Here is a 27,950-nt window from a genome sequence, read left to right on the forward strand (position 1 = left end):
AAAGGTTCGGAGCCGACATAGGGGGCGGGGCGGAAGGTTCGGAGCGTTAAGGGGGGGCGGGGCGACCTCTTTTCTGTTGTTTGGGAGCTGCGTCACGCGGATGATTTAGAGGGACGGAGTGAGGCGGTGAAGCGCAGTCAGGATTGAGTGAAGCTGTTGTAGTTGATTGTGCCGCCGCCATGGTGAAAGTCTCTTTTAACTCGTCGCTGAGTCAGAAGGAGCCCAAGAAGGATGAGAACAACGAGACCCTCATCATCCCCGAGAAGGTACGATTCTACCGGTTCGGGGAGGATTGCCTGGAACATGTTGGCTGTCCCAAACACTAAGACGAGACTGGTTTGTTGCGGCTTGTTTCAAGCAGCGTTAATCGGGGTTTCGGTTTTTAATTTTATTGTCTTTGGTGACTGGGGTCGTTCTCTTTACCTCGTGTGTGCCAGCCCGGGTAATCGTCCCCATTCTCCGAAACGGCTTGTGTTGAAGAAGCGGATGTAAAATGGCTGACTGCACTGGGGTCCGTCCGTCTTGTCGCTGAGTGGCTCTCCTCCCACCACCACCTCCCCTTTCCTTTCCTCCTCCCTATGGAGGAAACAGTGGCGTCATTGGGAAAAAGGAAGGGAAACTCCACACTCGGAGATCAGATAATGGTCTCGGTTTGTGATTTGCCGAGTTTGGTTTTGTGCTGACATCGGCCTATTCAGATCTGGAAGTGGGGAATGTTCTCAAACTGGATGTTGGCCCTCAAAAATCACTACTGTAAACGTTCTTTTATGCAGACGGTGCACCTCAGCTTTCAAGTCGGATATGTACATATATTGGAACGCTTTTATTTTCAAAGAAAAAGGTGCCAAGCTACTTGAGAGATTTCGGGGAAATCAAAGTGCAAGTGAAAGCAGGAGATACCCATCTCTACAGACGCTTAACTTTTGAAAAAAGAATTCCTAGTTAACTGAATAGACCAAACAACAAGATTTAATGTTTTAAAGGCAAATTTTTTTACTGACAAAAGTTAATACAATAATTCTGTAAACACTTGTAGTTTAACCAAAGCTTTTGTTTCATGTTCCCATTCATGATGTGGAGGTGCTTGTTGGTCTGGGATAGTAAGCACAGTAAGAAGTCTCACTGGTCACCAGGTTGAAGTCCAACAGGTTTATTTGGTAGCACAAGCCACAAGCTTTTGGAGCACTGCTCCTTCATCAGGTGAGTGGTAGTTCTGTTCATAAACAAGGCATATATAGATGCAAACTCAATTTACAATTGAATGGTTGGAATGAGAGTCTTTATCGGTTTTGGCTCAGTGATTCTGTGCTGTTGTGTGTCAAGAAGGCAGCCTTGGAGAAAATGCCAAGGCAGCTTCACAACAAAGCAGAATCACTGAACCAAAACTGATAAGCCAAGTTCTGCACACATGAGGACAGTCTCAACTTGGATCTTGGGTTCATGTCACACTATCTGAAACCCCCACAACTTGGCTGGGCTTGCAAAATCTCACTGTCCTGGCTGGAGACAATGCATACCTCTTTCACCTGTGCTTAACCCTCTCTCCATTGACATTGTCTGTACCTGTAAAGACTCTCATTCCAACCATTCAATTGTAAATTGAGTTTGCATCTATATATGCCTTGTTTGTGAACAGAACTGCCACTCACCTGATGAAGGAGCAGTGCTCCAAAAGCTTGTGGCTTGTGCTACCAGATAAACCTGTTGGACTTTAACCTGGTGTTGAGACTCCTTAATGTATTGCCATTCATGGCAGACACACAAGTGTACTTCCTTAAGACTGCCCCTCATCCCACAGTTTACCTTCTTGGTAAGGTGACATGTAGCCTGTTCCCAGTTAAAATTGCAAATTTAATTACCAACTATAAACCTATTGTTAATTTGGAAAGGGTATAGGTACTTTACCTGGTAAACAAAGTGATGTTTTATAGAATATTTCCATCCCATCCTCCAGTTTACAGATTAATGTCAGACCTTCTGAGCTGTTGCAGACAGTCTGTCTCAAGTGATATTGAGAAAGGTCAGTAAAACTCAGCTTTGAAAAAGGTCATCTAGACTCAATGTCAGCTTTTTTCTCTCCTTAAGGATGCTGCCAGACCTGAGATTTTCCAGCGTTTTCTTTCTGATTTCAGATTCCAACATCTACAGTAATTGTTTTTATCAAGGAAATATCATTGATCATCATACCATCCCTTTGTGCAACTTGAGGCCTATTTAATCACTATCCAGACTTAGGACAAAGCATCCTTCATCTATCCTACTTTTTAAAACTACAACAACCAAACTAAAAATAAAATTTTGTGTTAGTAAGACAATGGTGACACAAAGTTTGTCAAGAATTGATGTGACCTTATATGGAAAGGGCTGGTGGCTTTGATGGAGGAAATCCCAGATAATGGTACCTAAGTGTGCTTTTAGCTGCTTGTTAATGAAAGGGTGAAGGAGACTTCTGCCAGAGGCTGAGGTCTGAGGAACAGCTTCTATTGCTTTTAGTTAAAAACACCCATGGTAGTACAGAGTTAAGGAACACAGTTTTCATATTGAACTCTGGAAACTTGGTCATAGAGGATTTGAAGAACATCTTAAAGGACGTTGGAGGGATGATTTTTAGGGAAGGAGTTCCAAAGCCAAGAGCATTGGTACAGCCATCACTGAAGTGTTTTAAAATAGGAATTTTCAAGGCTTCAGAATTTGGATATCTCGGAGGGTTGTAGGACTGGCAGACCTTGTATTGAAAGGAAGCACCTGGTAGCCAGTGAAGAGGTTTCAAGTCTACAACATTAATTTTGCATTTGGGAGACCAGGAGACAATGTGCACCAACAAGGATAAGTGATGGGATGTAACATATTGCTTTAGCAAATCTTTGCATATGATGTCCACTTTCAGTTTTGCTCCTGTATTTGCCCTGGCATATTTCATATTGCTATGCTTTATAAGTTTACCAACAGTTTGAAGCATGCCACAGGGGAGATGTCACTAAGTTTGTCACGTAATGGGATCTTGAGCTTTTCAGCAACACCATGTGAGATCAGCTAATATATAATTGATGGCAGGCTTTGTTAATTATGGACAATGTTATCTTGGCAGTGTTGCATAACATTCATTGGAACTTGTACAGTAAGTTCAGAGTTGAGGGCAACTATGAAATTAAGGATACAATTTCTGACAATGCTGTAAATGTACATTAACCTTTAGTCTCGCACTGACACATGTCTGCCTGTATTAGAGAATCCCATTACATCTACAGAACAGAAGCAGACTATTTGCCCAACTAACCTTTGCTCATAATACTCCAGAATTGTTTTCTCATCCCAACCTTTCAGTATCTTATCCTTTTTCTCTCGTGCTCATCTAGTTTGCTTTTTGACAGCGTCTATGCTATTTGCTTCAGCTACTTGTGGTAGCAAGCTCCACGTTCTAAGCTGGGGAAAATATTTCTTTATTTCTCTATTGGACATATTAGTAATTCCTTTGTATTTAAGGCTCCTAGGTTTGGCTTTTGCTACAAGTAGTCATTCTTTCTGCACCCACCTGTCCAAATCAGTCATTCTGAAGACTTATCTGGTCAATTGTGTACTACTTTCTAAGGTTAAAGCCCCAATCATTCAATTTTTTCCAATAAGTATTATTTCAGTTCTGGTACCACCTTGTAAATCATTTTGCACTTGTTTAATTGTTTTCCTTGATGCTAAAACAGTGTAGGATTATTAAAGGAGTGACTTGGTACCTTCAAAACGTTTCAGTAGATTTTATGGTTTGGGTGTTTAAGTTTGGGGGGGGGGGGAGAAATGAGAGAGAGAATCCATTGAGTACACTGCCCCATTGTAGGAGATTGTTTTTCCCACTGCATTTGCTGAGAGATAACTGGGCACCAGAAGGGGATTTAACTAGCTACTGCTGCAAAGCTTTGAGTGTCAGTTTAGATAACATCAGTTTTTGGGTTCATTATGTAAATTAAATGGGCTGTATTATAAACATCCCTACAGTTAATGTTGGGAGTTTTTTGACTCGTTTTGAGGAACAACATTATGAAAGCTGCATCCTTTTCAAACTTATCATTGTGTATAAAATCATAGTATATAGTTTTTAGTTCCATTATAAATAGAATGTTGGGACAATAGAGAACACATCCCAGAATGAGGAAACAGAGGATGAACTTGAAATGGTGCCTTTAATTGGAGCAAAGATTGATTTCAAAAATATATTTTCACATGTACGCTGACGTTTGGCTCTAAGTCTCTCAACACCAGGTTAAAGCCCAATAGGTTTATTTGGTAGCACAAGCCAGTAGCTTTTAGAGCACTGCCTCTTCAGGTAAGTGGGAGTTGTGTTGACAATCAGGGCATATAAAGATACAAACTCAATTTACAAAATAATGATTGGCGTGCATGTCTTTACAGGTAATGTGACTGGAGAGATGGCTAAGCACAGGTTAGAGATGTGTATTGTCTCCAAACAGGACAGCCAGTGAGATTTTGCAAGTCGTGATACAGATAGTGTGACATGAACCCAAGATCTTGGTTGAGGCTGTCTTCGTGTGTGGAGCTTGGTTATCAGTTTCTGTTCAGCGATTTCTGCGTTGTCATGAAGGCCACCTTGGAGAATGTTTACCTGACAATTGGAGGCTGAATGCTTGTGACTCTATCCCAGCATTGACTCTCTTAACCCCTTCCAGTATCTCTGAATTGCAAGACTGTTTATTTAACATCCAGTACTGGATGAGCAGAAAATGCCTCCAGTTATATTTGGAAAACTGAACCAAAGCCTTCAATCCCCACCACAAAGTCTGTTCACTACTGACTCCATCTCTTTCCCTGGCAGCAGACTGAGCCAGATTGTAACTTGGTGTCATATTTGACCCTGTGATGAGCTTTCAACCTCTTGAATATGCTGTCATTAGACATGCTATTTTTTACCTCTGATTTCCCCTTGTTTGCCTTTTCTCTTGCGTTGTATAATTTTTTGAATCTTTGTGCAATCTACCTTTTTTGATTTCTTTAAAGTTTTATTTGCGTGGCTGTGCGAATGCCTTAAATTAAAGAGGTTGACTTGTGTACAGGGTAGTTTTTGGGTTACCACTTGGCTATGCAGTTCAGAAGGGAAAAATTCTTCCAGTGAAGTGATAATGAGTACCAGTCTGCCAGGTCTTCCTATAGTCTGTTGTTATCATCCTCATTCTTTGCTAGATTTGAGTTGATGTCATTTGTAAGCTTTGAATTATACCTTTGTTGTGGCAGAGTTGAGTTCTTTAACAGAAAATTGATCATCCCAATATCTAAACACTAAGGAACAGAAAATGTTTCTCCCTCATTTTTCAAAAAAAAGCCACCACTATTGCTTTTCATATCTTAGACAATATTATATCCATGCTGTCACTTTAGTTTGGCTAAGAGGTTCATCTTTACTTTGTCAAACGCCTTTTTGAAAGTCTACATACACATCAACTGCATTTCCCTCAGAACTCTTCTTAAACTGACCTTTTTTTAGAAAGTTACAATGACTTGCGTTTTTAGCCCACTTTTTGTTTAATGCCAATCAATTAATTTGTCCCAGTTTATTGCTTCAGATTCTCCCAATCATTGACGTTAGGCTGGTGACTTGTTGAGTTTATCCCTCCCTGTTTATAAAAAAAAGTGTAACATTTGCTGTCCTCACCACCCTCCTGTATCGAAGAAGAATTGGAAAGTAAAAGCAAAATAGATGTAGGAGTAGGCCTTTTGAGCCTGCACACCATTCGATATGATCATGCACTTTCAGTATCTCTCACTCGCTTCCTCTCCATTCCCCTTGATCCCTTTAGCCACAAGGGCCACGTCCAGCTCCCTCTTGAACATACTTAATAGCTTTCCACGTAAGAGAGGATTAGGTCATTAGCCCCATGTGGCTGGAATCTGCAATTTCCATCTTTGCTTTTCTCAGGATCCTAGAAGGCCATCTTGGACCAAGTGGCTGTTGTACTTTTGTATTGTAAAATTGCAGCTACAGGATAAAATGGTATTCTTTAGAAAATAGTTTGAGGGAGTGCAGCATCATTTTTGAGTATCTCTTTCCTAAGTAATTCAGTTCAAAACAATAGTAGATGTAAATCAATTCAACTCATTCTCTTGCACTCTACATGGGATTATAGCAGGATCTTTGAATTCCACAATTACCAAAACTGGTATTTTACTGTAAATTCTGGGAATTTAGTGTAATTGACCTGAGATTTATTTTTCTATGCTGTATATTCTAAGGCATATAACCCCCAGTCTGATTTAGAAATTGATTCATTTGTGATGACAGTGAATTGTAATTGAAGTGCAACCTGATTTTGAAACTTAACTTTTCATGTAATATCCCAATCCCAATTTAGATGCATTTTCTTCAGAGACACAATTATGACATCAATTTACTGCACCACCCAAATTAATACTCGTTTCATGTCTATGTGCGATTGATGTTGTACACATTAAACTAGTATTTGGACCTAGGAAGGAGTCTGTTCAATGTGTTTTACTTTCCAGATAATTTCAAAGACTGTTTTGTACTTGGGAGCATTGAATAAATCAATGTGCATGCACACAATCCATTGGAAGGTCTAAAGCTTGCAGTTGCTCATGCCTAAAGCGTTGAGATTGAAACTGAAAGCACTTTTGTGCTTACAGTCTTCATTTCTGCTGTGGATTCATCATTCTTCAGTGCAGAATAAGTTTGTTTCAGGATGTTCTTTAGTACATCCTTGAATGAAGTTTGAGTTGTGATAACGTATGTAGATTTGTGACATTCAAAGGAAATGGCGGTCAAACTGAAGTTATTGCAGCTGATATGATATGGTGCCTTTAATGTATTAGCACTTCACAATGTGCTTCATGAGCATTATAAAACAGTACAAAATCAGTGGTGGAATAATTAAAATTGGGATGCTCGAGTTAGATGAGCACATCTCAGGATTGTTGGCTGAAGGAAATTCTGGAGGTGGAGTGGACAGGTCAAGGAGAGACTGGAAAACAAAGATGGGACTCTTAACATCAAGACGTTGCTTGAAAGGGGCCAAATTTTTTAAGCACAGGGATAATGGGTGAACAGGACTTGGTGTGGGCTAAGGGATAGGCAGCTGAATTTTAGATGACTTTGAGATTAGAGGGTACAGTGTGGGAGACCAGCCAGGAGAATGTTAATATAATTTCTAAAGAATGAAAGACTGTAACGTCACTCAATTTCAACTGCCTCAGCTCAAAATTAAAACAAAGGTGGAAGTAGCTACTCTTAGTCATGCTATGGATATGTGATGAGTAGCTCGTCTTGAGGTCAATATGACACCAAGATTGTGAACAGACTGGTTCGGTCTCTGAATGTTGCCAGGGAGAGAGGGTTGGGATTGATAGCTCAGGAACAGTTTGGAATAGAGACTGGAAACAATAGCAAGGATGAAAACTTTTATTGGTCGATTTGCCAACGTTGGCATCTCAAATCTGTCAATTCAGTGGGAGAGGACTGCAGAGCTGAGATTGGAAGATCTGAGCATGAGAGAGAATCTGAGGAACTGGGCCTCTAGTTGCAGATTCTGTCTTCCCCAGGCTGGCTGTTCCAGCTTATCCAATCATAGGTTTCCTTCCTCATGCTCTTATTCTCCCTTCAGAGATATAATCACCTAGGTGCAGCAAGAGCAGAAGTGATGTTACCTGTGATTTGGAGGAGCTGGATCAGCAGTTCAGAAGATTGTAGCTGGCCACAGTCTTTGACCATATGCCTCACTTGGCAACAGCTGTCTCTGGCTCTGTTTATTTGCACCTGAGTGCTACCTAAACACCCAGTGATGGAAAATACTGTGCTTGATTCTGACCCTTCATCCTCTGGAAAGGCAGTTAGCTCCTCCTTTCCTGGTAGTGTGGATCCAAGTGGCATCAGCTGAGAAAGAGCCTTAGGCCTTAGGATGGGTTGGGCAGATCAGTACTTCAGGTACACAAAAGCCAGAAATATCAATAATTACAGTATTTTACTTTGGCTTGTCTGGGGTCATGGTAACATTTGTGTTTAATTTATTCATTCACGGTTTGTGGGCATTGCCACTACATAGCATTTTGTTGCTGCCCTCTAATTGCTCTGGAGAAGGTGGAGTCAAAATAGACTTGCATTGAAAATAGTTTTGCCATAGTCCTTCGCTTCACTATCAAGGTCATATTCTTTTGTTTGGACTTATCCTATATTACATGCACTAATTTGTTGAATGCTGAGGTCACTTTGACTTGATATAAATGGATTGGGCCATCGACTTGATTGTAAACAAAGGGGAAAAACTAATGTTTCTACACATTTGGAGCCTAATTTCCATCCATTTTTGAAGTGGCCTAGAAGCATTTCATTTACTAATCATTTATTGTGCTATGTCACATGATGTGTGTAACAACTAATCTGATAATGCACTTGCATCACAGGTGCAGCTTTGCAGTGTTGGTATTTGAAGTAATTTTTTTTTTAAATACAGGATCAAGAGGATGTTGTTCCATTTCGACGCCAGTCTCGTGTCTGGTGCTGGTGCATGTGTCTTGGATTAGCTCTCATGCTGTCTGGTGTGGTGGTTGGTGGTGCATACCTCTACAGATATTTTATCTTGCAGGTAGGAGAATGCGAAGTGGAATTTGCATTTTAACTATACTTTGGTTCGATTTTAAATATGAGATGGAGTACAGATGTTCTAAACTGCAAAGTTGACTGGCTGTTCTTTAAATTTGCACATTATCTTGTCCAGTAAAGCTTCATCTTTCTGCTTAAGTAAACTAGAGTCATAATATCTACTACACGGTATTACTCAAGATCGACTTTTCATGTTATATTTGAGTTGTGTATATACCATCTTGGTGCTGCACTTTGCAAGTTAGTCTTTTTGGGGAGGAAAAAAAACTTAATGCTACATCATAGACTTCAGGATACACCAGATTGATGTGGGCAGATGCATGGCAAACTAAATTCAAAGCAGAAAAATGAGGTGATACATACTAGGGGAAAAATAAGAGACTATGCATGCTAAATGAGTGCTAGAAGAGATAGATCTGGGGCTGGTTTTGAAGGTTGCAAGATACTAACAAAGCAGATGGGATCTTGGACTTTATAAATAGAGGCAAAGAGTATGAAAATTAAAGTTGTTGTTTTTATCCCAGCTGGAGTATTGTGCCCAATTCTGGGACAACACTTTAAAAAGATTTGATGACTTAGCACAAAATAGAATTACTGGAATGGTTTTGAGGATGAGTAATTGCATGTATAGACTGAAGAAACTTGGGTTATTCTCCTTTTTGAGCCAATTATGTTTACAACTAATTTTAAGATTATCAGTTGGACCTGTGGTTTGTCTCTACTAGAAGCTATGTATTAATACACAGGGCCCTGTTTTTTGTAGGCAGGAAGAACATGTACACACATGGCACCTGTTCCAACTAAACAATCAGATGCTATTCATTTGCTGGTTCATTCCACAGGGCAGTCTTGATCAATGAATTAAGCTGTCTGGTTTAATTTTTAAAACATGTTTGGCTGTAAGTCACCATCAGCTTGTGCATTCTCCATGGCAATGACTCTACCAATCAATCCATTTTTTTTCCAACCAATTAACACTTATACAGTGTAAAGTTGTTGTTTCCTCTGACATTGGTGCTGTTGTGATTGTCCTGATGAGTGCAAGATGAAAAACTGTCTTTTTCAACAATCCTCAAGTCTAAGACACTTGTTCACAACTGCTTCTCCAGCCCTTTATACCTACTTGTCTGTCTTGAAGATAACATTATCCTTCTCATAGTTCACAATATTTCCAAGATTTATCATCTGCAAATTCTAAAACTAGTCAACTAGTATCATTAATTTATGACCATGTCGTACTTGTCCTCACATGTATAAGGCATGGTTTTCTCAACCAGTATGCCAAGGAACCAACTAGAGAGCAGACCATCCTAGACTGAGTATTGCGTGCTGAGAGGATTAATTAGCAACCTTGTGGTGCAAGATCCTTTTGGGGAAGAGTGACCATAATCTGGTAGAATTCTTTATTGAAATGGAGTGTGTCACAGTAAAGTGAGACTAGGGTGCTGAACTTAAGGGAAGCTAACTTTGCCAGTTTGAGACATGCATTGGCTAGGATAAACTGGCAAATGTTACTTGTGGGGTTAACAGTAGATAGGCAATGGCAGATGCTTCAAGAACACATGGATGAACTTCAGCTGTACATCCCTGTCTGGCATAGGGTGAAATAGGCAAAGTTGCTCATCCATAGTTAACAAAGGAAATCAGGGATACTGTTAAAGCCAAAGAGGAGGTGCATAAATTGGCCCAACAAAGCAGCAAACCTGACGATTAGGAGAAATTTAAAATTTTGCAGAGGACAAAGGATTTAATTTGAATGGGGAAATAGAACACAAGTGTAGGCTTGCAGAAAACATATCAATAGAGGCTTTTGTAGTCAGTTTTTATGTGAAGAGAAAAAAATTGAAGACAAATACAGGTCCTTCACAGAATCAGGTTAATTCATAGGCAACAAAAAGGTGGCAGGCCAACTGAACAAATACTTCCCCTCTGTCTTCACTAAGGAAGACATAATAATCTCCCGCAAATACCAGGAGACAGCTTCTAGCATGAAGGAGGAACTGAAGGAAATCCTTAGTCAGGAAATTTGGGGAAATTAGTGGGATTAAAACCTGAGGAGTCCCCAGGGCCTGATGCTCTGCATCTGAGTACTCACGGAGGTGGACCTAGAAATAGTTATGCATTAGTTGTCATTTTCCAGCATTTGATAGACTCTGGAAGAGTTGCAATGGATTGGAGAGGAGCTAATGTAACCCCACTTTTTTGAAGCACTTAGAAAGCGGTGACGGGGTTGGTCCAAGTCTGCATGGATTCACTGAAGGTCAATTGTGCTTGATAAATCTTCAATTTTGAGGATGTGACTAGCAGAGTGGACAAGGGTGAACCAGTGGATGTTGTATTTTTGGACTTTCAAAAGGCTTTTGACAAGTCCCACATGAGATTAGTAAGCAAAATTAAAGCTTATGGTATTGGGGGTAATCTATTGATGTGGATAGAGAACTGGTTGGCAGACAGGAAGCAGAGAATGGGAATAAATGGGTCCTTTTCAAAGTCATGATGTGGGTATGCCGGTGTTGGACTGGCGTAAACACAGTAAAAAGTCTGACAACACCAGGTTTTAGTCCAACTGATTTATTTGATAATAGACTCTCAAGCTTTCGGTTAGTCCCTTCGTCAGGTGAATGGAGAGTTCTGGCCTCAGACAGAGCATATAAAGCACAGACAGTTTAGAGATTACTGATTAGAATGTGAATCCTTACACCTAACCTGGTCTTCAGGTCTTGAACAGCAGGTTAGGTGTAAGGATTCGCATTCTAATCAGTAATCTCTAAACTGTCTGTGCTTTATATGCTCTGTCTGAGGCCAGAACTCTCCATTCACCTGACGAAGGGACTAACCCCGAAAGCTTGAGTCTATTATCAAATAAATCAGTTGGACTAAAACCTGGTGTTTTTTGCTGCCTTTTCAAAGTGGCAGGCAATGAGTAGTGGGGTACTACAGAGTTCAGTGCTGGGACCCAAGATATTCACAACATACATTAATGATTTGGATGAAGGAATTGAATGCAATATCTCTAAATTTGCAGATAACACTAAGCTGGGTGGCAATGTGTTCTGTGAGGAGGATGCTAAGAGACTGCAGGGTGACTTGGCTGGGAGTGAACAAATACTTGGCAAATGCAGTATAATATGGATAAATGTGAGGTTATTCATTTTGGCAAAAACAGGAAGGAAGATTATTATCTGGCAGTTTAGGAAAAGGGGAAGTGCAATGTGGCCTGGGTGTCATGGCGGAACAGTCGTTGAAGGTTGGCATGCAGATACAACAGACAGTGAAGAAAGCTAATGGCATGCTGGCTTTTATAGCAAGAGGACCTAAGTATGAGTTATTGCTGCAGTTATACAAGGCCTTCATGTGGCCACACCTGAGTGTTGTGTGCAGTTTTGGTTTCCTAGTCCGAGGAACGACGTTCTGGCTATTGAGGAAGTCCAGCAAAAGTTCACCAGACTGATTCCCAGAATGACAGGACTGACATATGAAGAGAATGGATTGACTGGGCTTATACTCAAATGAGGGGATCTCATAGAAACATAAAATCCTGATGGGACTGGACAGTTTAGATGTGGGAAGAATGTTCTCAATGTTGGAAGTCCAGAACTAGGGGTCACAGTCTAAGAATAACAGATGAGCCATTCAGGACTAAATTGAGGAAGAACAGTTGTGAACATGTGGAATTCTCTACAACAGAAAGCTGTTGGGGTCATTTTATTAGGTGTGTTCAAGAGGGAGCTGGACATGGCACTTATGGCTTAAGGAATCAAAGGGTATGGAGAGAAAGCAGGAGTGGGATATGGAAAGTGCATGATCAGCCATGATATTGAAAGGTGGTACAGTCTCAAAGGGCCAAATGGCCTATTCCTGCACCTATTTTCTGTTTTTTAATAGTGCCAGTTACACCATGAGATTGAAGAAACTGGGGTTGACCTTCTTAAAACAAAGAAGCACTGTTTTTAATGGGTTTTAATTTTACTGTCAACCTATTTGTATGCCACTTTATCAAATGCCTTTTGTTTTTTGAAGGCCATGTATACGTATATACATATGATATTTTATTCACTTTTCTTTTTTTCAGCTCCTCTGAGCTTCACGAGCCTGATTTGTGACAAATCTTTTTGTTCATCTTGCATTTTGTTGCCATTGTCATCCAGGAAGCTATGGCCTTTGCTCTACCATTTTGTTGTGGGACTGTACCCAAACCATCTCAAGGCAGCCCATTGTTCTTGCAAATTTTTGATTACAGTTTACTCATGAAGTCCAGACCAATGAACCAAAGACATGTTGAAATACCACTATGGCAGCCAGGGAGTTGAAAGTTCCGTTCATCAATCTGAAATAAAAATCTGATATTACAATAACCATGCAGCTGCTAGATTGTCATAAAGAACATTTAATTCACCTTCCTTTAGGGAAGGAAATCGCTATGGTTGCCAAGTCTGAGACTCCAGACACACAGTAGTGAGGTTGACTGTTAAGTGTCCTCTGAAAAGGTCTAGTAAACAACTTAGCTATTAGCAATTAGGAAGGGCAATGAATTCAGGTCTGGCCATTGATATCCACATTCTGTGAATAAGCAATTAAAAAAGAATGAAAATAACTAGTGTGAAATGAGCATTTCTACCAAGATTTGACTGATTTGGATGATGTCACCTTTCTTGGACAAAAATAATCAAAGTCACAGCTAACTTCAACAGGATTACAATGAAACCTCTAATGTTAGGTTTCTTTTTTCTTCCAGGAAGGTGAAGTTTTCTTTTGTGGCCTCAAATACAGTGATCCTAAAGACTATCTTGTCCCAGATATTGAAGGTGATCCACAAGTAGCTCCATACCAGTCGATAAAAGAAAACATCCGGATCCTGGAGGATGATGGAGTTGAAATGATCAATGTTCTTGTACCTGAATTTGCTGATGGCGATCCAGCAGATATTGTTCATGATTTCCATAGGGTATGTATTGTTGTACTAACATATTACATAAACTTGAATTTTTAGTTTAGTCCATAAATTTTTTTTATGGACAACTAGTTTAACAAACATGATTTTCTGTCAACATATCCTCCAAGTCTATCATAGTTTGCAAGTTAAATCAAGTGAATTTGGCTTGAGTGCTCTAAAATAAATCTCTTTCCTAGGGTTTGACTGCATACCTGGATCTTACTTTGAACAAATGCTACATGATTCCATTGAACGCAACTATTGTCATGCCACCACGGAACTTGTTTGAATTGCTGATCAACATCAAGGTATGTAAAGCACAAAAGTTGCAGCATACTCACTTTCTGGTTCTAAACAAATGTGTTAATTGAGAACATTGACCAAAGTCTAGATTCTGTTATTCAGGTCATTTAAAACTGAAGGTGATGAGATATTTGAGAATGTATCTACATTCCTGATTCTCCTGGTTCTCCATTGAGTGATTCTTGAATTTGATCCCTGCTTAATGGTCCAGGATAACAGTGATTACACCAGAGCTGATCCACTGTCAAACTGAGTGGAGACAAGAGAAAGGAGGAAATTATAAAAATCCAATGCCTGCATGTATATTTTTGGATGCTAGTTGAAACTTTCATAACGCAATGGTAAGAAATTAGAGCTAAGTGAAGGAAATTTAGAGTGATACCAGAGCTGGCAGTTGCTGAACCTTAGTTTTCAGATTCAATGACAAGTCCATCTGTTTCCCAACTGGAAACTATGGATGAACAGGGATATCCACTGCTCAAGTCCAGGACTGACGCGTTCAACTCAGGCGACCCTGAGCTATACAAGAAAGCCAAATATGATCTAAGGAGAATAATCAAAAATGTCAAAAGCAGTACTGGACCAAGCTAAATCTTAGGCTAGCCACACAGACCCCTGCCAACAGGTCTGCAAGACACCAGGCTACAAGATGAAGGCATGTAAAAACATCAATACAGTCCTCACCAATGAGCTCAACACATCTGCCCATTTTGAACAAGAGGTCAATGAGAGCACATCCTTCACCCCTGAAGCCTTGGATGAACTGTATCTGAGGTCAGCATTCCAGATGTCAGGGCAGCCTTTCGAAGGTCAATCTGTGGAAGGCGACTGGCCTGGATGGGGTATCTGGACATGCACTCAGATCTTGCACAAACCAGCAGGTGGGGATATTTGCAGACATCTTCAATCTTTTGCTTCAAGAAGACTACCATTATGCCAGTACCAAAGAAAAATCAGACAGTATGCCTCAATGGCTGTGTCCATTGGCAATGAAGTGCTTTGAAAGGTTAGTCATGACACAGATCAATTACAGCCTCCCAGATTGTCTTGATCCACTACAGTTCACCTACTGCCACAACAGATCTGCAGCAGATGCCATCTCCTTGCCCTGCACTCAACCCTGGAACACCTAGATATCAAAGACACATGTCAGACTTCTACTTATCAACTACAGCTCAGCCTTCAACTCCATTATTCCTGTGAAACAACTCTTAAACTCCATGGCCTCTGGCTTGGCTCAGCTTGGCTCCTCCCTCTGCGACTGGACCCTGACCTTCCTAACCCACGGATCACAAGCAGTAAGGATAGGCAATAATACCTCCACTATGATCCTCAGCACCATTGCCCACATGGCTGTGTCCTCAGCCCGTTACTATGCTGCTTGTACATCTATGACACAAGCCAAATTCCCCATTAACTTGATTTTCAAGTTTGTTGATGACACCACCATAGTGGGTTGCATTTCAAACAATGATGCGACAGACTATTTGGAAGAGAATCTAGTGCACTGGAGCAGTGACAATCTCCCTCAACATCAAAATGAAGGCGATTGTCATCGACTTCAGGAAGTGTAGTGGAGGATATGGCCCTACGTACATCAACAGGGATGAAGTAGAAAGGGTTGAGAGCTTCAAGTTTTCCGGTGTCTATATCACCACCAACCTGTCCTAGTTCCCCCTGCTGCCCCCAGCGACACTAGTTAAAGCCCACCAATGCCTCTATTTTCTCAGACTAAGGAAATTTGGCATGTCAGCTATGACTCTCTCCAACTTTTACAGATATCATAAAAAGCATTCTTGTATCACAGCTTGGTATGGCTCCTGCTCTATCCAAGACCATAGGAAACTACAAAGGATTGTGAATGAAGCCCAATCCACCACTCAAACCAGCCTCCCACCCATTGACTCGGTCTACATTTCCTGCTGCCTCAGCAAAGCAGCCAGCATTATTGATGACCCCACACCCTGGACATGCTCTTGTCTACCTTCTCCCTTTGGGTGAAAAAATTTAAGTCTGAGGTCATGTACCAATTGACTCAAACAGCTTCCCTGCTGCCATCAGACTTTTTTGAATGGACCTATTTCTCATTTAAGTTGATCTTTCTCTACACCCTAGCTATCACTCTTAACACTATATTCTGCACTCTTTCCTCTACAAAGAACAAAGAACAACCCAGCACAGGAAACAGGCCCTTCGGCCCAACAAGCCTGCGCCGCCGCATCACCCTACACCTATTCTACCCTGCGTATCTACAAATAGAACCCCTGACTTAGCCAGATTCAGGGGAGAATAGTGTCAATTTGGTAAAACCAATCAGCCTAAGAGCACATCTTTGGGGTGTGGGAGGAAACCGGAGCGCCCGGAGGAAACCCACGCAACCACAGGGAGAATGCACAAACTCCCACAGACACAGGCCCAAATCCATGTATCTGCACAGCTAGCAGTGCTAGTCACCGAGCTAGTGCAGTTTGTCTGTATAGCATGCAAGAAACAATACTTGTCACTGTGTAAACAAATCAAAAGTATTACATCTCATTCAATATTGGTGTATTGATGACATTTCCATTTGTAGATGAGTTAATGTTAGAGCAAGTCAGTCTATACATTTGCTCACTATCTAATATGGTTTTATTTTTTCCATTCCTTAGCAGTAATCCTCTATCTTGTGCAATGCCCCCAACATTAAATATACTGCAAGGTGTTTTGATGAACTTGATCATAGGAATTGAGCAAATTCCACCCCCCCCCGCCCGCCCCCTGGCCACACCACAGCCCAAGACAAATTAATTTGGAAGAAGTGTGCCATGTAAGGTGGATTGAAGTCGAGCAGATTGGTAGGCTGGTATTAACTGATGACCTTGCAAAACCAACTCCTGTATTTCATTTAATGGTAAATACTACAAATAATGACTTTAGCCAATATTTCTAAAAATGCTTTTTGTTATTAACAAATTTATTCAAATTTGGTTAAGGCCTGTTTAGCTGTGGAATTGAAGTTGAAATCAAATCAGCCATAATATTAAATGGTGGAACAGATTCAAAGGCCCATGTGGTCGTCTCCTCGTTTTGTATTTTGTATAGAATTTAGATTCCAAAGATCTTGTTGGTTAAGACATAGCCTGATTTTTCACAGCTGGCTGTGCTGCTCAAGTGGCATGGCAGGCCAGGAAATGTCAACGGGTGGCCAAAAATGGGAATTGCAATCATCCTGGAAACAATGAGGCTGAAGTGATTTTATATCAATTTAGCAAGCCCAGGATGCAATCTTCCAGGCTCGCTAATGTTTTTGGCTGTGCTGGTGAAGGCCCACACCAATGGGGATCATGTGTTTCCCCAGCAACAAGGAACTGGCATGATGCCTCCACCAGAGGCTTAAGGTAACTCTTCTGTGTGGGGATGGTGCCCTTTAAGCAGTGCCAATCTGCCAGCCAAGTAGGTCCAGACGAGGGGGATGTTGGGGTGGGAAGGGGGAAACCATGTTGGCAGGTTGGGGGTTGGCCCAAAAAAATGGGTGGGGAAAATCTTCCATTTCGCTGCACATTTAGGTACTTAATTTTTTGGGGGAAAATTCCACTTGGTTGAAATGAAAATGGATATGAAGCACAGTTTTTAATTTTGGGGAGGAGCAAGACCTGATTAGTGTTTCAACAGGAATACGACTTCAGAAATTAGCACTTGCACTCAGTGGAACAATTTGCAGGGTTGAGGAGCTGTTTGGCTTTGACCTATGGACAATAAAACATCCAAATTTATTTCAATTTGTTGAAATTGACTCGCCTTGATAGTTTTGTACCCTGCTAGTTTAGGAGCAGTTGTATTTAAAATATCGCTTCAGAAACCAACTGTTCTGTGGGGATGCAAAGTGTTCACCGCTTGACCAACCTTATCAGATGTTCATAAAATCATAGAAACTGTACAGTTTGGGCCATTTGGGCCATCAAGTCTGCACCAACCACGATCCTAGCCGGGCCCTACCCCATATCTCTACAAATTTACCAACTAATCCCTCTAACCTAATGCATCTCAAGACGCTAAGGGGCAATTTTAGCATGGCTGTGAAGCAGCATTGCTAACCACTGTGCTACCATGCATGGCAAATTTTTTTCATTTGGTAGTGGTGTGCAGGCACTGACAATTATCACTGAAGAAGTAAAAGAATTGGAACTTTTTTACATCTGGTTATTAGAACATGGAATGCTTCAGCACAAGGGGTTATTTGGAAAAGGCATGCAACACAAAAATGTAGTAAACTTCTTTCCGCTGCTCTACCCATCTGAATTCTCCAGTAACCGAAACATCTGACTAGCTTTTTAAAAGCCAGTCACTTTTAGTATTCAGGTAATGGGTTTTTTAAAAAAAAAAGTTCCTGATTTAAACCTTGTTTTGCACTTTATTAATTGGGTGAGGTTTGGATCTTCTGCCAAAACAATTCTTTTGCTTAGAGCAACGGACTTTTTTTAAGTTGGTTTGAATATTGTGGTTTTACTGAGCTGGAGTCTTTGACTGCCCAGCTACCTCCTTTCACCTTCACCCACTCAGAAGTACCCTGTGTGTCCATGCAATGTTAATGTAACTACCCATTCTCCCAGCATTCCAAATAATAAAGATTTTCCTGTTTTAAAGATATTGAAAAGCAAGAACAAAATTAGAAAAAGGTGAGAAATTGAATAAAAGGAAACAATTGCATTTGAGGACTTCATGAAGGCCCTTAACTTTTTTTAAGGCTCTGAATATTAGATTTCTTCCAGGTGTCACATTTCCTTCCTTTAAAACACACAATTGTAATCCACCTAATTTCTCATTTCAATGTACCCATGAAATGAGGATTAAAATTGCCTTTGAACATAAAAAATAGGAGCAGGAGTAGGCCATCTAGCCCTTCGAGCCTGCCCCGCCGTTCAATAAGATCATGGCTGATCTGTTGTGGCTCAGTTCCACATTCCTGCCCTCTCCCCATAACCCTTATTCCCCTCATCAAAAACCCATCAACCCGCATCTTAAAAATATTTAGTGAGGCAGCCTCCACCACTTCAACGGGCAGAGAATTCCAGAGATTCACCACCCTTTGAGTGAAGAAGTTCCTCCTCAACTCCATTCTAAACTGCCCCCCCTTTATCTTGAGGCTGTGCCCCCTAGTCCTACTATCCTTTCTGAGCAGGAAGTCTCTTCACCTCTATCCTATCCATCCCATTCATCATATACGTCTCAATGAGATCTCCCCTCATTCTTCTAAACTCTAATGAGTACAAGCCTCGTTTATTCAGCCTCTACTCATAGCTCAACTCCGGAATCAGCCTAGTAAACCTCCTCTGCACTCCCTCCAAGGCTAAAATATCCTTGCGTAAGTACGGCGCCCAAAACTGCACACGGTACTCCAGCTGCGGCCTCACCAATGCCCTATACAGCTGCAGCAAGACCTCCCTACTTTTATATTCAATCCCCCTCGCTATGAAGGCCAGCATCCCATTTGCCTTCCTGACCACCATCTGCACCTGCAAGCTGGGTTTTTTGCGACTCATGCACAAGGACCATCTGCACCGTTGCCTGCTGCGGTTTTTCTCCACGTAAGTAATAATCCTTCCTACCATTATTCCTATCAAAGTGGACCACCTTGCACTTGCCAACATTAAATTCCATTTGCCAGTTCCTGGCCCATTCGCCCAGCCTATCTAGATCCTTCTGTAGACTCTCCACACCCTCAGCACAATTTGCTGTTCCACCAATCTTGGTGTCATCAGCAAATTTCGACACCATACACTCAGTTCCCTCCTCCAGATCATCTATATAAATGGTAAATAGCTGAGGCCCCAGCACTGACCCCTGGGGCACTCTGCTAGTCACCATCCGCCAATCCGAATAACACCCATTGACCCCCACTCTCTGCCTCCTATTGGACAACCAATCCTCTATCCACGCTAACACCCTACCCCCAACTCCGTGTCCCCGACCTTCTGCAATAACCTCCTGTGAGGTACCTTGTCAAACGCCTTCTGAAAATCTAGGAAGACCACATCCACCGGCTCTCCTCTATCCACCGCCCTAGACACATCCTCATAGAACTCCAGTAAATTTGTCAGACACGACTTCCCTTTAACAAAACCGTGCTGCGTCTGCTCTATCAAGCAGTTCCTCTCAAGATGCCTCGCTATTTCCTCCTTGATGACGGATTCTAACATTTTACCTACAACAGACATTAAACTAACCGGCCTATAATTCCCTGCCTTTTGCCTGGCACCCTTAAACAACGGCGTAACATTAGCCGTTTTCCAATCTTCCGGCACTTCCCCGGAATCCAGCGATGTCTGGAAAATAACCACCAAGGCATCCACTAGAATCTGTCATCAAGGAGGAAATAGTGAGGCATCTTGAGGGGAACTGCTTGATAGAGCAGATGCAGCATGGTTTCCTTAAAGGGAAGTCGTGTCTGACAAATTTACTGGAGTTCTATGAGGATGTGTCTAGGGCGGTGGATAGAGGAGAGCCGGTGGATGTGGTCTTCCTGGATTTTCACAAGGCGTTTGACAAGGTACCTCACAAGAGGTTATTACAGAAGGTCAGGGGACATGGAGTTGGGGGTAGGGGGTTAGTGTGGATAGAGGACTGGTTGTCAAATAGGAGGCAGAGAGTAGGGGTCAATGGGTGCTATTTGGATTGGTGGATGGTGACTAGTGGAGTGCCCCAGGGGTCAGTGCTGGGGCCTCAGCTATTTACCATTTATATAGATGATCTGGAGGAGGGAACCATGTGTAGGGTGTCGAAATTTGCTGATGACACCAAGATTGGTGGAAAGGCAAATTGTGCGGAGGGTGGGGAGAGTCTACAGAAGGATCTAGATAGGCTGGGCGAATGGGCCAGGAAATGGCAAATGGAATTTAATGTTGGTAAGTGCGAGGTGGTCCACTTTTGGTAGGAATAATGGTAGGAAGGATTATTACTTACGTGGAGGAAAAACTGCAGCAGGCGACGGTGCAGAGGGACCTCGGGGTCCTTGTGCATGAGTTGCAAAAACCCAGCTTGCAGGTGCAGCAGGTGGTCAGGAAGGTGAATGGGATGCTGGCTTTCTTCGAGGGGGATTGAATATAAAAGTAGGGAGGTCTTGCTGCGACTGTATAGGGCATTGGTGAGGCCGCAGCTGGAGTACTGTGTGCAGTTTTGGGCGCCGTACTTACGCAAGGATATTTTAGCCTTGGAGGGAGTGCAGAGGAGGTTTACTAGGCTGATTCCAGAGTTGAGGGGGTTGAGCTATGAGGAGAGGCTGAATAGATTAGGCTTGTACTCGTTAGAGTTTAGAAGAATGAGGGGAGATCTCATTGAGACGTATAAGATGATGAATGGGATGGATAGGATAGAGGTGGAGAGACTCTTCCCGCTCAAAGGATAGTAGGACTAGGGGGTATAGCCTCAAGATAAAGTGGGGGGGGGGGGGGGTTTAGAACAGAGTTGAGGAACTTCTTCACTCAAAGAGTGGTGAATCTCTGGAATTCTCTGCCCGTTGAAGTGGTGGAGGCTGCCTTGCTAAATATTTTTAAGACGCGGGTTGATGGGTTTTTGATGAGAGGGGATTAAGGGTTATGGGGAGAGGGCAGGAATGTGGAACTGAGCCATGATCTTATTGAATGGCGGGGCAGGCTTGAAGGGCTAGTTGGCCTACTCCTGCTCCCATTTCTTATGTTCTTATATCACCTCCGCCATTTCTTTCAGATCCCTCGGATGTATTCCATCCGGTCGTGGCGACTTGTCCACAATCAGCCCCCTCCAGTCTGTCGAGCACCACCTCTCTAGTAACAGTAATGTCATCAAGACCCTCCAGTCCTACCACCTTTCCATCTCTAACACCTGGCAAATTATTCACGTCCTCCTCTGTGAAGACAGAAACAAAAAAGTTATTCAAGACCTCAACCATATCCCCATCCCCTACCACTAAGTCCCCCTTCTCATCCTCTAAGGGACCAACGTTCACCCTAGCCAGCCTCTTCCTTTTTTTATATATTTTTATAAAAACTCTTGCTATCCTTTTTTATATTAAGTGCTAGCCCAGCTTCATAGTTTCTCCTACCCTTCTTTATCAACTTCTTTGTAAGGTAGTGATTGCCAAGAGAAAGTTCTAGAACTTTGGAAGATAATATGGCACATACAGAAAGGGGGCTGATATTTTTATATGCCACTAGGTTTTGGCTGCCCTAAAACTCATTGCTGACAAAGATTGAGTGAGCTAAACACTATCAGATCTTGTTTTGATGTGTTCTGTAGGTCAAGATACAGCAAGAGTTTAAATAGCAAGCTGAGAGAGAACAATGAGACACCAGCAAGAGTTAGTGAGACAGCAGCAAGAGTTAAAATGAGCCCAAGAGGGAGTAAGACAGTGGCAAATGTTTAAAGTGAGAGGTGAGTCTTGAGTTCAGAGTGGGCCTTCTGCATTCAAGAAAATTGAAGCATGATGTAACAGGAAAAAAGTGAGCATTTTTTTCTGCTCCCTAAGCAATTGTATTCATCAAATTAGGAGCTGAGAAGTAAAATAATATTTGGAACTCCTTAGTTAAATAAAGCTAAGCATGGCAAGATAAGTGATTGTATTCTAGTTGGGTTTTGGTGAACAGTGGCATTGATCCATGGAGGCCACATCTGCAATATAAGTCTGCAACACTGGACCTTTGGTTTTTAATTCATTTGTGGGACGTGTGCTGCTAGCTAGTGGCATTTATTGCTCATTCTTGGTTGCCCAAGGACAGTTAAGAGTCAACCACATTGCTGTGGTTGTGGAGTCACATGTATGCTAGACAAGGTAAGGATGGCAGATTTCTTCCTTTTTTTTTTGAAAGATGAGTGAACAAAGGTTTTCCTGACAATTTCATGGTTTTTTTAATATGGAATTCACATTCCACCATCTTCCATGCTGGGGTTTGAACCTGGGTTCCCAGAACATTCACTGAGTTTCTGGTTTAACAATCCAGCAATAATACCAAGAGATGCTGAGCTGGAGTCCACACTTCAGGCACTGTGATGCATCAGGGAGGGGAAAGTTACCTGGATGTTGTTCAGGAGAAATCCAAGGTGCTAGGAACATCGGGACTGTAGGCTGAAAAATACCCAGGGTATTAATGGTCTTAAAGAAGTGGCGGCAGAGATGGTGGGTGCATTGGTTGTGATCTTCCCAAATTCTGGGAACGTCCCAGTGAAGTAGAAAACACAAATGTAGCTCCTTTTTCTATTCAAGGAAGTGGGGAAAATAGAAAGCAGGAAACTGGCCAGTTAGTTTGACAAGTTAATTTCTTTGAAGTAACAAGCAAGGCAGATCAAGGGGATCCTGTAGATGTGATGTATTTGGATTCCCAGATGCACATAAGCTGCCACATCAAAAGTTACTACAAAAGATAATTGAAGGTAACACATTAGCATAGATCTGTTATCTAACAGGAAGCAGAGATTATAGGATAAGTGTCATTTTGGATTGACCAATTGTAACAGTGCTGGGACTTCAACTATTTAATGTATATCAACAACTTGAATGAAAAGACTAAATCTGCTAAAGACAAAGGGTAGGTTGGAAAGCATGTTATGAAGAGGAAAGGAGTCTGCAATGGGGTATAGATAAGTTAAATAAGTGGTAAAATGGTAGCTGGAGTGTAATTTTGGAAAAGTGATGCTGTTTAATTTGGCAGAAAGAATAGAAAAATAATACTTGGAGGGAGACTGCAGGCACAACTCTAATATAGAAGGATCTGGTTGTTCTAGTACCTGTGTAGGAATAGTAAGAAGTTGGCCTGCAGATAGCAGATGATTGGGAAGGTAAATTTGGCCATTATTTGCATTGGGGAATGGAGTTTAAAAGTAGAGAAATGTTGGACGTCAGTGCAACTGCATCTGGAATACTATGTACAATTGTTTCCTTCCTTAAAAATCTAATTGCATTGGAAGCAATTCTGGAGAGATTAAGTAGATTGATCCCTGGGATGAAGGGGTTCTCTTGTAAGGACCAAGTTCAGCCTGTATTCAATGAAATTTTTGAATAAGAAGTGATCTTACTGAAACACAAGTCCTGAGAGAAATTGACGAGTGGATCCTGGAACACAGTTGAAAATACCACTTAAAAGTAAAGGGTCTTCCATTTAGATGCAGATATGGAGGAATCTCTTCTTGTGAGAGTAGTTGAGCTTTGAATTTCAATTACCGCCACTGGCAGATGTGGAGGTGTAGAATATTTTGAGACTGCTGTGATAAAGAAAGTGTTTTGTTTTTACAATTTAAACAAATACTTAATTATTCAACAGGCTGGTACCTACTTGCCTCAGTCTTACTTGATCCATGAAGAGATGGTGGTTACTGATTTCATTGAAAATGTGGATGAGCTTGGATACTTTATCTCTCGCCTTTGCCGTGGGAAAGAGACCTTCAAGCTTCAACGTAGAGAGCTTGGAAGAGGTAACTATTTTAATACGTGTCCTGTTTTGCACACTGATCTAAAGAAGCTTCTTAAACTGTGATCCAATTTTACCTTCAAGTGTTTGAATATTCTTTAGTGAAATCTCAATTGTAACGATGCCTGGCATTCCAGAATAGTGCCAACTATTCAATCTGTTTTGCTTCGTACTAGTGTCAAAAGTGGAATTCACTTTACATTTTAGTATTGTGTTTTTGATAGGTCTGCTTCTTGCTGGCTGAATATAAAGGGCATTTCCTGCTCTCTCTGCCACTTGGAAAAGTGTACCACATTGGTTAATGTCAAATCATGAAGTTCTGGGTTTGATTCCTAGTGTTATGCCTAAACTGAGGTGGAGGTGCTGGTGTTGGACTAGGTGGGCACAGTAAGAAGTCTTTCAACACCAGGTTAAAGTCTAAGTTTATTTGGAATCACAAGCTTTTTGGAACACTGCTCCATCAGGTGAGTGGAAGTTGGTTCACAAGTATGGCATATATAGGCAAGACACTATTGCAAGATATCTAAAGACTAGAATGTAAATGGTTGGAATTTGAGTTCTTTACAGGTAATCAATCTTTATAGATATAGTGTGTGTAGAGAGAGGGGGGATAATCACAAGTTAGATGTAAATTGTTTCAAGTCAGGACAGTTAAGATTTTGCAAATCCAGGCAATATGGCAGGGGTTACAAGCACTCAAGATTTTTAGCCTGTCCTCATGCGTACAGAACTTGGCCATCAGTTGCTGCTTGATGATTGTGTTGTTGAGTGTCTTGAAGGCCGCCTTGGAAAGCACTTAGCCTAAGATTGGAGTCTGAATGCCCTTGACTGCTGAGGTGCTTCCTGACCGGAAGGGAACATTCCTGCCTGGTGACTGTTGCATAATGTCTGTATGATCTTGCTGATGTACCATGCCTCAGGACATCTCTTCCTGCAATATGAAGTAGACAACATTGGCAAGTTGCATGAGTATGTACCTGGTAGTTGGTGGTCTCGTGTGATGGTTCAGTGGGCAATCTTCTTGAACTGCTGGATTGTGTCTTTGCCTATATATGCCATATTTGTGAACTAACCTCCACTCACCTGATGAAAGAGAAGCGCTCCAAAAGCTTGTAATTCCAAATAAACCGTTGGATTTTAACCTTGTGTGTCAGACCACTTACTAAGCCTAAACTGATTATAGTAGTTGCAAGTGCTATAAGCACCAGTGCTCCTGGCTAGGGAGAAGGTGGAAGTTATTCAAATTGTGCTGAAGTCTGCAAATTGACCAGTGAGAACAATAAGATGTCCTGCGGTGTAGTACATCAGCAAGATTGTGATGCCTTTCTAGATTTGAATAGGCTACATTGACCCTCTATATCTCAGCTTGTGTGTATTGGCCATTTTGAGTGAGATACTGTATAGAGCTAACAACTATCTCCTGAGGTGAGTGAAGAGAAAGTGAACAAGTGTTTTTAGGACTTGTGCTATAAAGTATTAGCATGGTACACTTTGTGCAATATAGCTCTTATTGAGCACTAACTGAGAATTTAAGTTGGATTGGTTTGATTTATAATGGTTTTGTATTGGTGTAACAAACTGTTGCTTAATGTAATTTGGCCTTTTGTGTATTGTCATTAAAGATGAACTGAACTTAATTTAAAAAAACACAAGTGCAAGACAATGACTGTCTTGTACAAGAGCATTTAATCATCTCCCCAAGACATTCAATAGAACTCCTATTGCTGAATTCCCTCACTATTAACATCCTGGAGATTATCATTGACTAGAAATTGAACTGTACGAGCCATATAAATGTCATGGCTACAAGGGCAAGGCAGATGCTGGGAATTCACCGTAAAACACCCTAAAGCCTGGCCACTGTTTGAAGACATGTCAAAAGCCTGATAGATGAATGCAGTGCCAAAAACAAAGCTTGACACCATCCAGGACAAAGCACCCTGCTAAATAGGCACCCCAGTCAACATCTTCAATGTTTACTCCCTCCATCATTGTCAAGCAGCAGCAGTTTGTACTAACCACAAGATATGCTGCAACAACTTCTCCAGACTCCTTCCACAATACCTTACACTTGTGACCTTTACCACCTGGAAGGATAATGATATCGGACCCTTGAACACAATCACCTTCAAGTTCCCATCCAAGTTCTGCACCATCCTGACTTGGAACTATATCTTTTTTGTTTCTGGATCAAAAATCCTGGAATCCCCCTCCTTGCAGCACTGGATGTACCTGTACCACATGGAGCAGTAGTTCAAGAAGACTGCCCACTGCTGTCACCTTGAAGATAATTAGAGATGGGAAATAAGTTGGCCTTAGCCAGCAATGTTTTATTTTTAGGAACATGGATAACTTTTGAGAAGTTGAGCATTGAGGTGGGGTGATAATTCATGGGCAGAAAGATTTTTCAAACATTGTTCAAGCTAAATGGGATGTCAGGATTGCAATGCACTTCTCTTTAGCCTGAGCAAGCAGCTTTGGAAATGGGCTCCACTAGTAAGGTTTGGTGGGAACAAGGTTCAGCTTTGCCTATTTCCCTTGTAGAAAATAATCTACATTGTCAGATATTGCAGTAATGATTAGAGCTCTACTTTAGCTTTTGTACTTTTGGAAACTGACAATGTCAAGACTCACTTTAGTACTATCTATAGTGTATAAAGGTATGTGGATTTGAATTTTTGTTTCTATCACCATGATTAGTATTTAATTTCTGAATATGGTAAGTTTAACCCTTCTGTGTTGTATTTCACAAGTAACCAGGTGAACTTGGTGGCTTCTGTTTTAGGAGAATTCCCTTAATTTCTCATTGAGCAGAGAAAATACTGTTTAACCTGTACCCTACAATGCAAAGCATACAGAATGAGCTTAAATTTAATAAATTAGTTCAAAATAACTTGTGTTCACAATATTGCCATAAACAACATTCTAAAAATAATAAAAGCAAATTACTATGGATGTTGGAATTTGAAACCTAAAGAGAAAACACTAAACTCTCAGGTCTGGCAGCATCTGTAAAGAGTTCAGGTGACTGTCAAAGCTTTGATAAAGCAAAGATTTTTCCAGCATTCCTCTTTTGGAATTCTAAAATTGTTTTGTTTGTTTTTCTCTTGCAGGTATCCAAAAGCGAGATGTAAAGCAATGTTTCACAATTCGCCATTTTGAAAGCCGTATTGCAGTTGAAACACTGATCTGTGAACAGTAATTGCAGAAGACAATCAGTGCAGGCTCAGTGCTGAGCCCAGAAAATCAGTTTTTTTTTCTGGTGTGCAATGCATTTATCTTTTTAACATAGTGATGTAAACAGGGTTTATTTTGTACATCTGCAATTTTCATCTCGGCTTAATTACTATTGGAAATGTAAAATGCAAGCAGACTTTTAAAGGTGCAATAGTAGATTGAGAAAAGGCTAACAGTGAAATTTCTAATTTCAGTAGTGGGCTACATATTAGACTGGAATTTAATTCACTACAATTAACATTTTTCTTTAAATAGGTGAGGAAATCTGACTTTTTTCCACCCTTTTTTCATTTCAGATACCTGCTGTATTAATCTATATACACCTGGGGTTGGGATGGGAGAGATATGATATGGTTAAACCCATGCTGATTTGTGTATATAACCTGTGTAAGGTAAAAGGTAACAAAATAAAATCTTTTAAAATTGTTCTGTTGAATATATAACAACT

General features: G+C 41.2%; 1 protein-coding gene across 1 annotated transcript; it reads left to right on the forward strand.

The window, feature by feature from the left end:
• Positions 1 to 100: 100 nt before the first annotated feature.
• itm2bb (integral membrane protein 2Bb) lies at positions 101 to 27,928 on the forward strand. The gene is made up of 6 exons (XM_080204221.1): positions 101 to 266; positions 8,466 to 8,597; positions 13,350 to 13,559; positions 13,745 to 13,855; positions 24,119 to 24,269; positions 27,379 to 27,928. Exons 1-6 carry the CDS (start codon positions 180 to 182, stop codon positions 27,465 to 27,467), a joined length of 780 nt encoding a protein of 259 aa, XP_080060347.1. The 5' UTR covers positions 101 to 179; the 3' UTR covers positions 27,468 to 27,928.
• Positions 27,929 to 27,950: the final 22 nt, after the last annotated feature.

This window comes from Carcharhinus amblyrhynchos, chromosome 15 (assembly GCF_965287045.1).
Source record: "Carcharhinus amblyrhynchos chromosome 15, sCarAmb.v2.hapA, whole genome shotgun sequence".
Classification (NCBI taxonomy): Eukaryota; Metazoa; Chordata; class Chondrichthyes; order Carcharhiniformes; family Carcharhinidae; genus Carcharhinus; species Carcharhinus amblyrhynchos.

Coding starts and splice junctions, on each gene's coding strand:
- itm2bb (XM_080204221.1), top strand. CDS start 180: ATGGTGAAAGTCTCTTTTAACTCGTCGCTGAGTCAGAAGGAGCCCAAG. Junction 13,856..24,118: donor AATTGCTGATCAACATCAAG/GTATGTAAAGCA, acceptor ATTATTCAACAG/GCTGGTACCTACTTGCCTCA. Junction 24,270..27,378: donor ACGTAGAGAGCTTGGAAGAG/GTAACTATTTTA, acceptor TTTCTCTTGCAG/GTATCCAAAAGCGAGATGTA.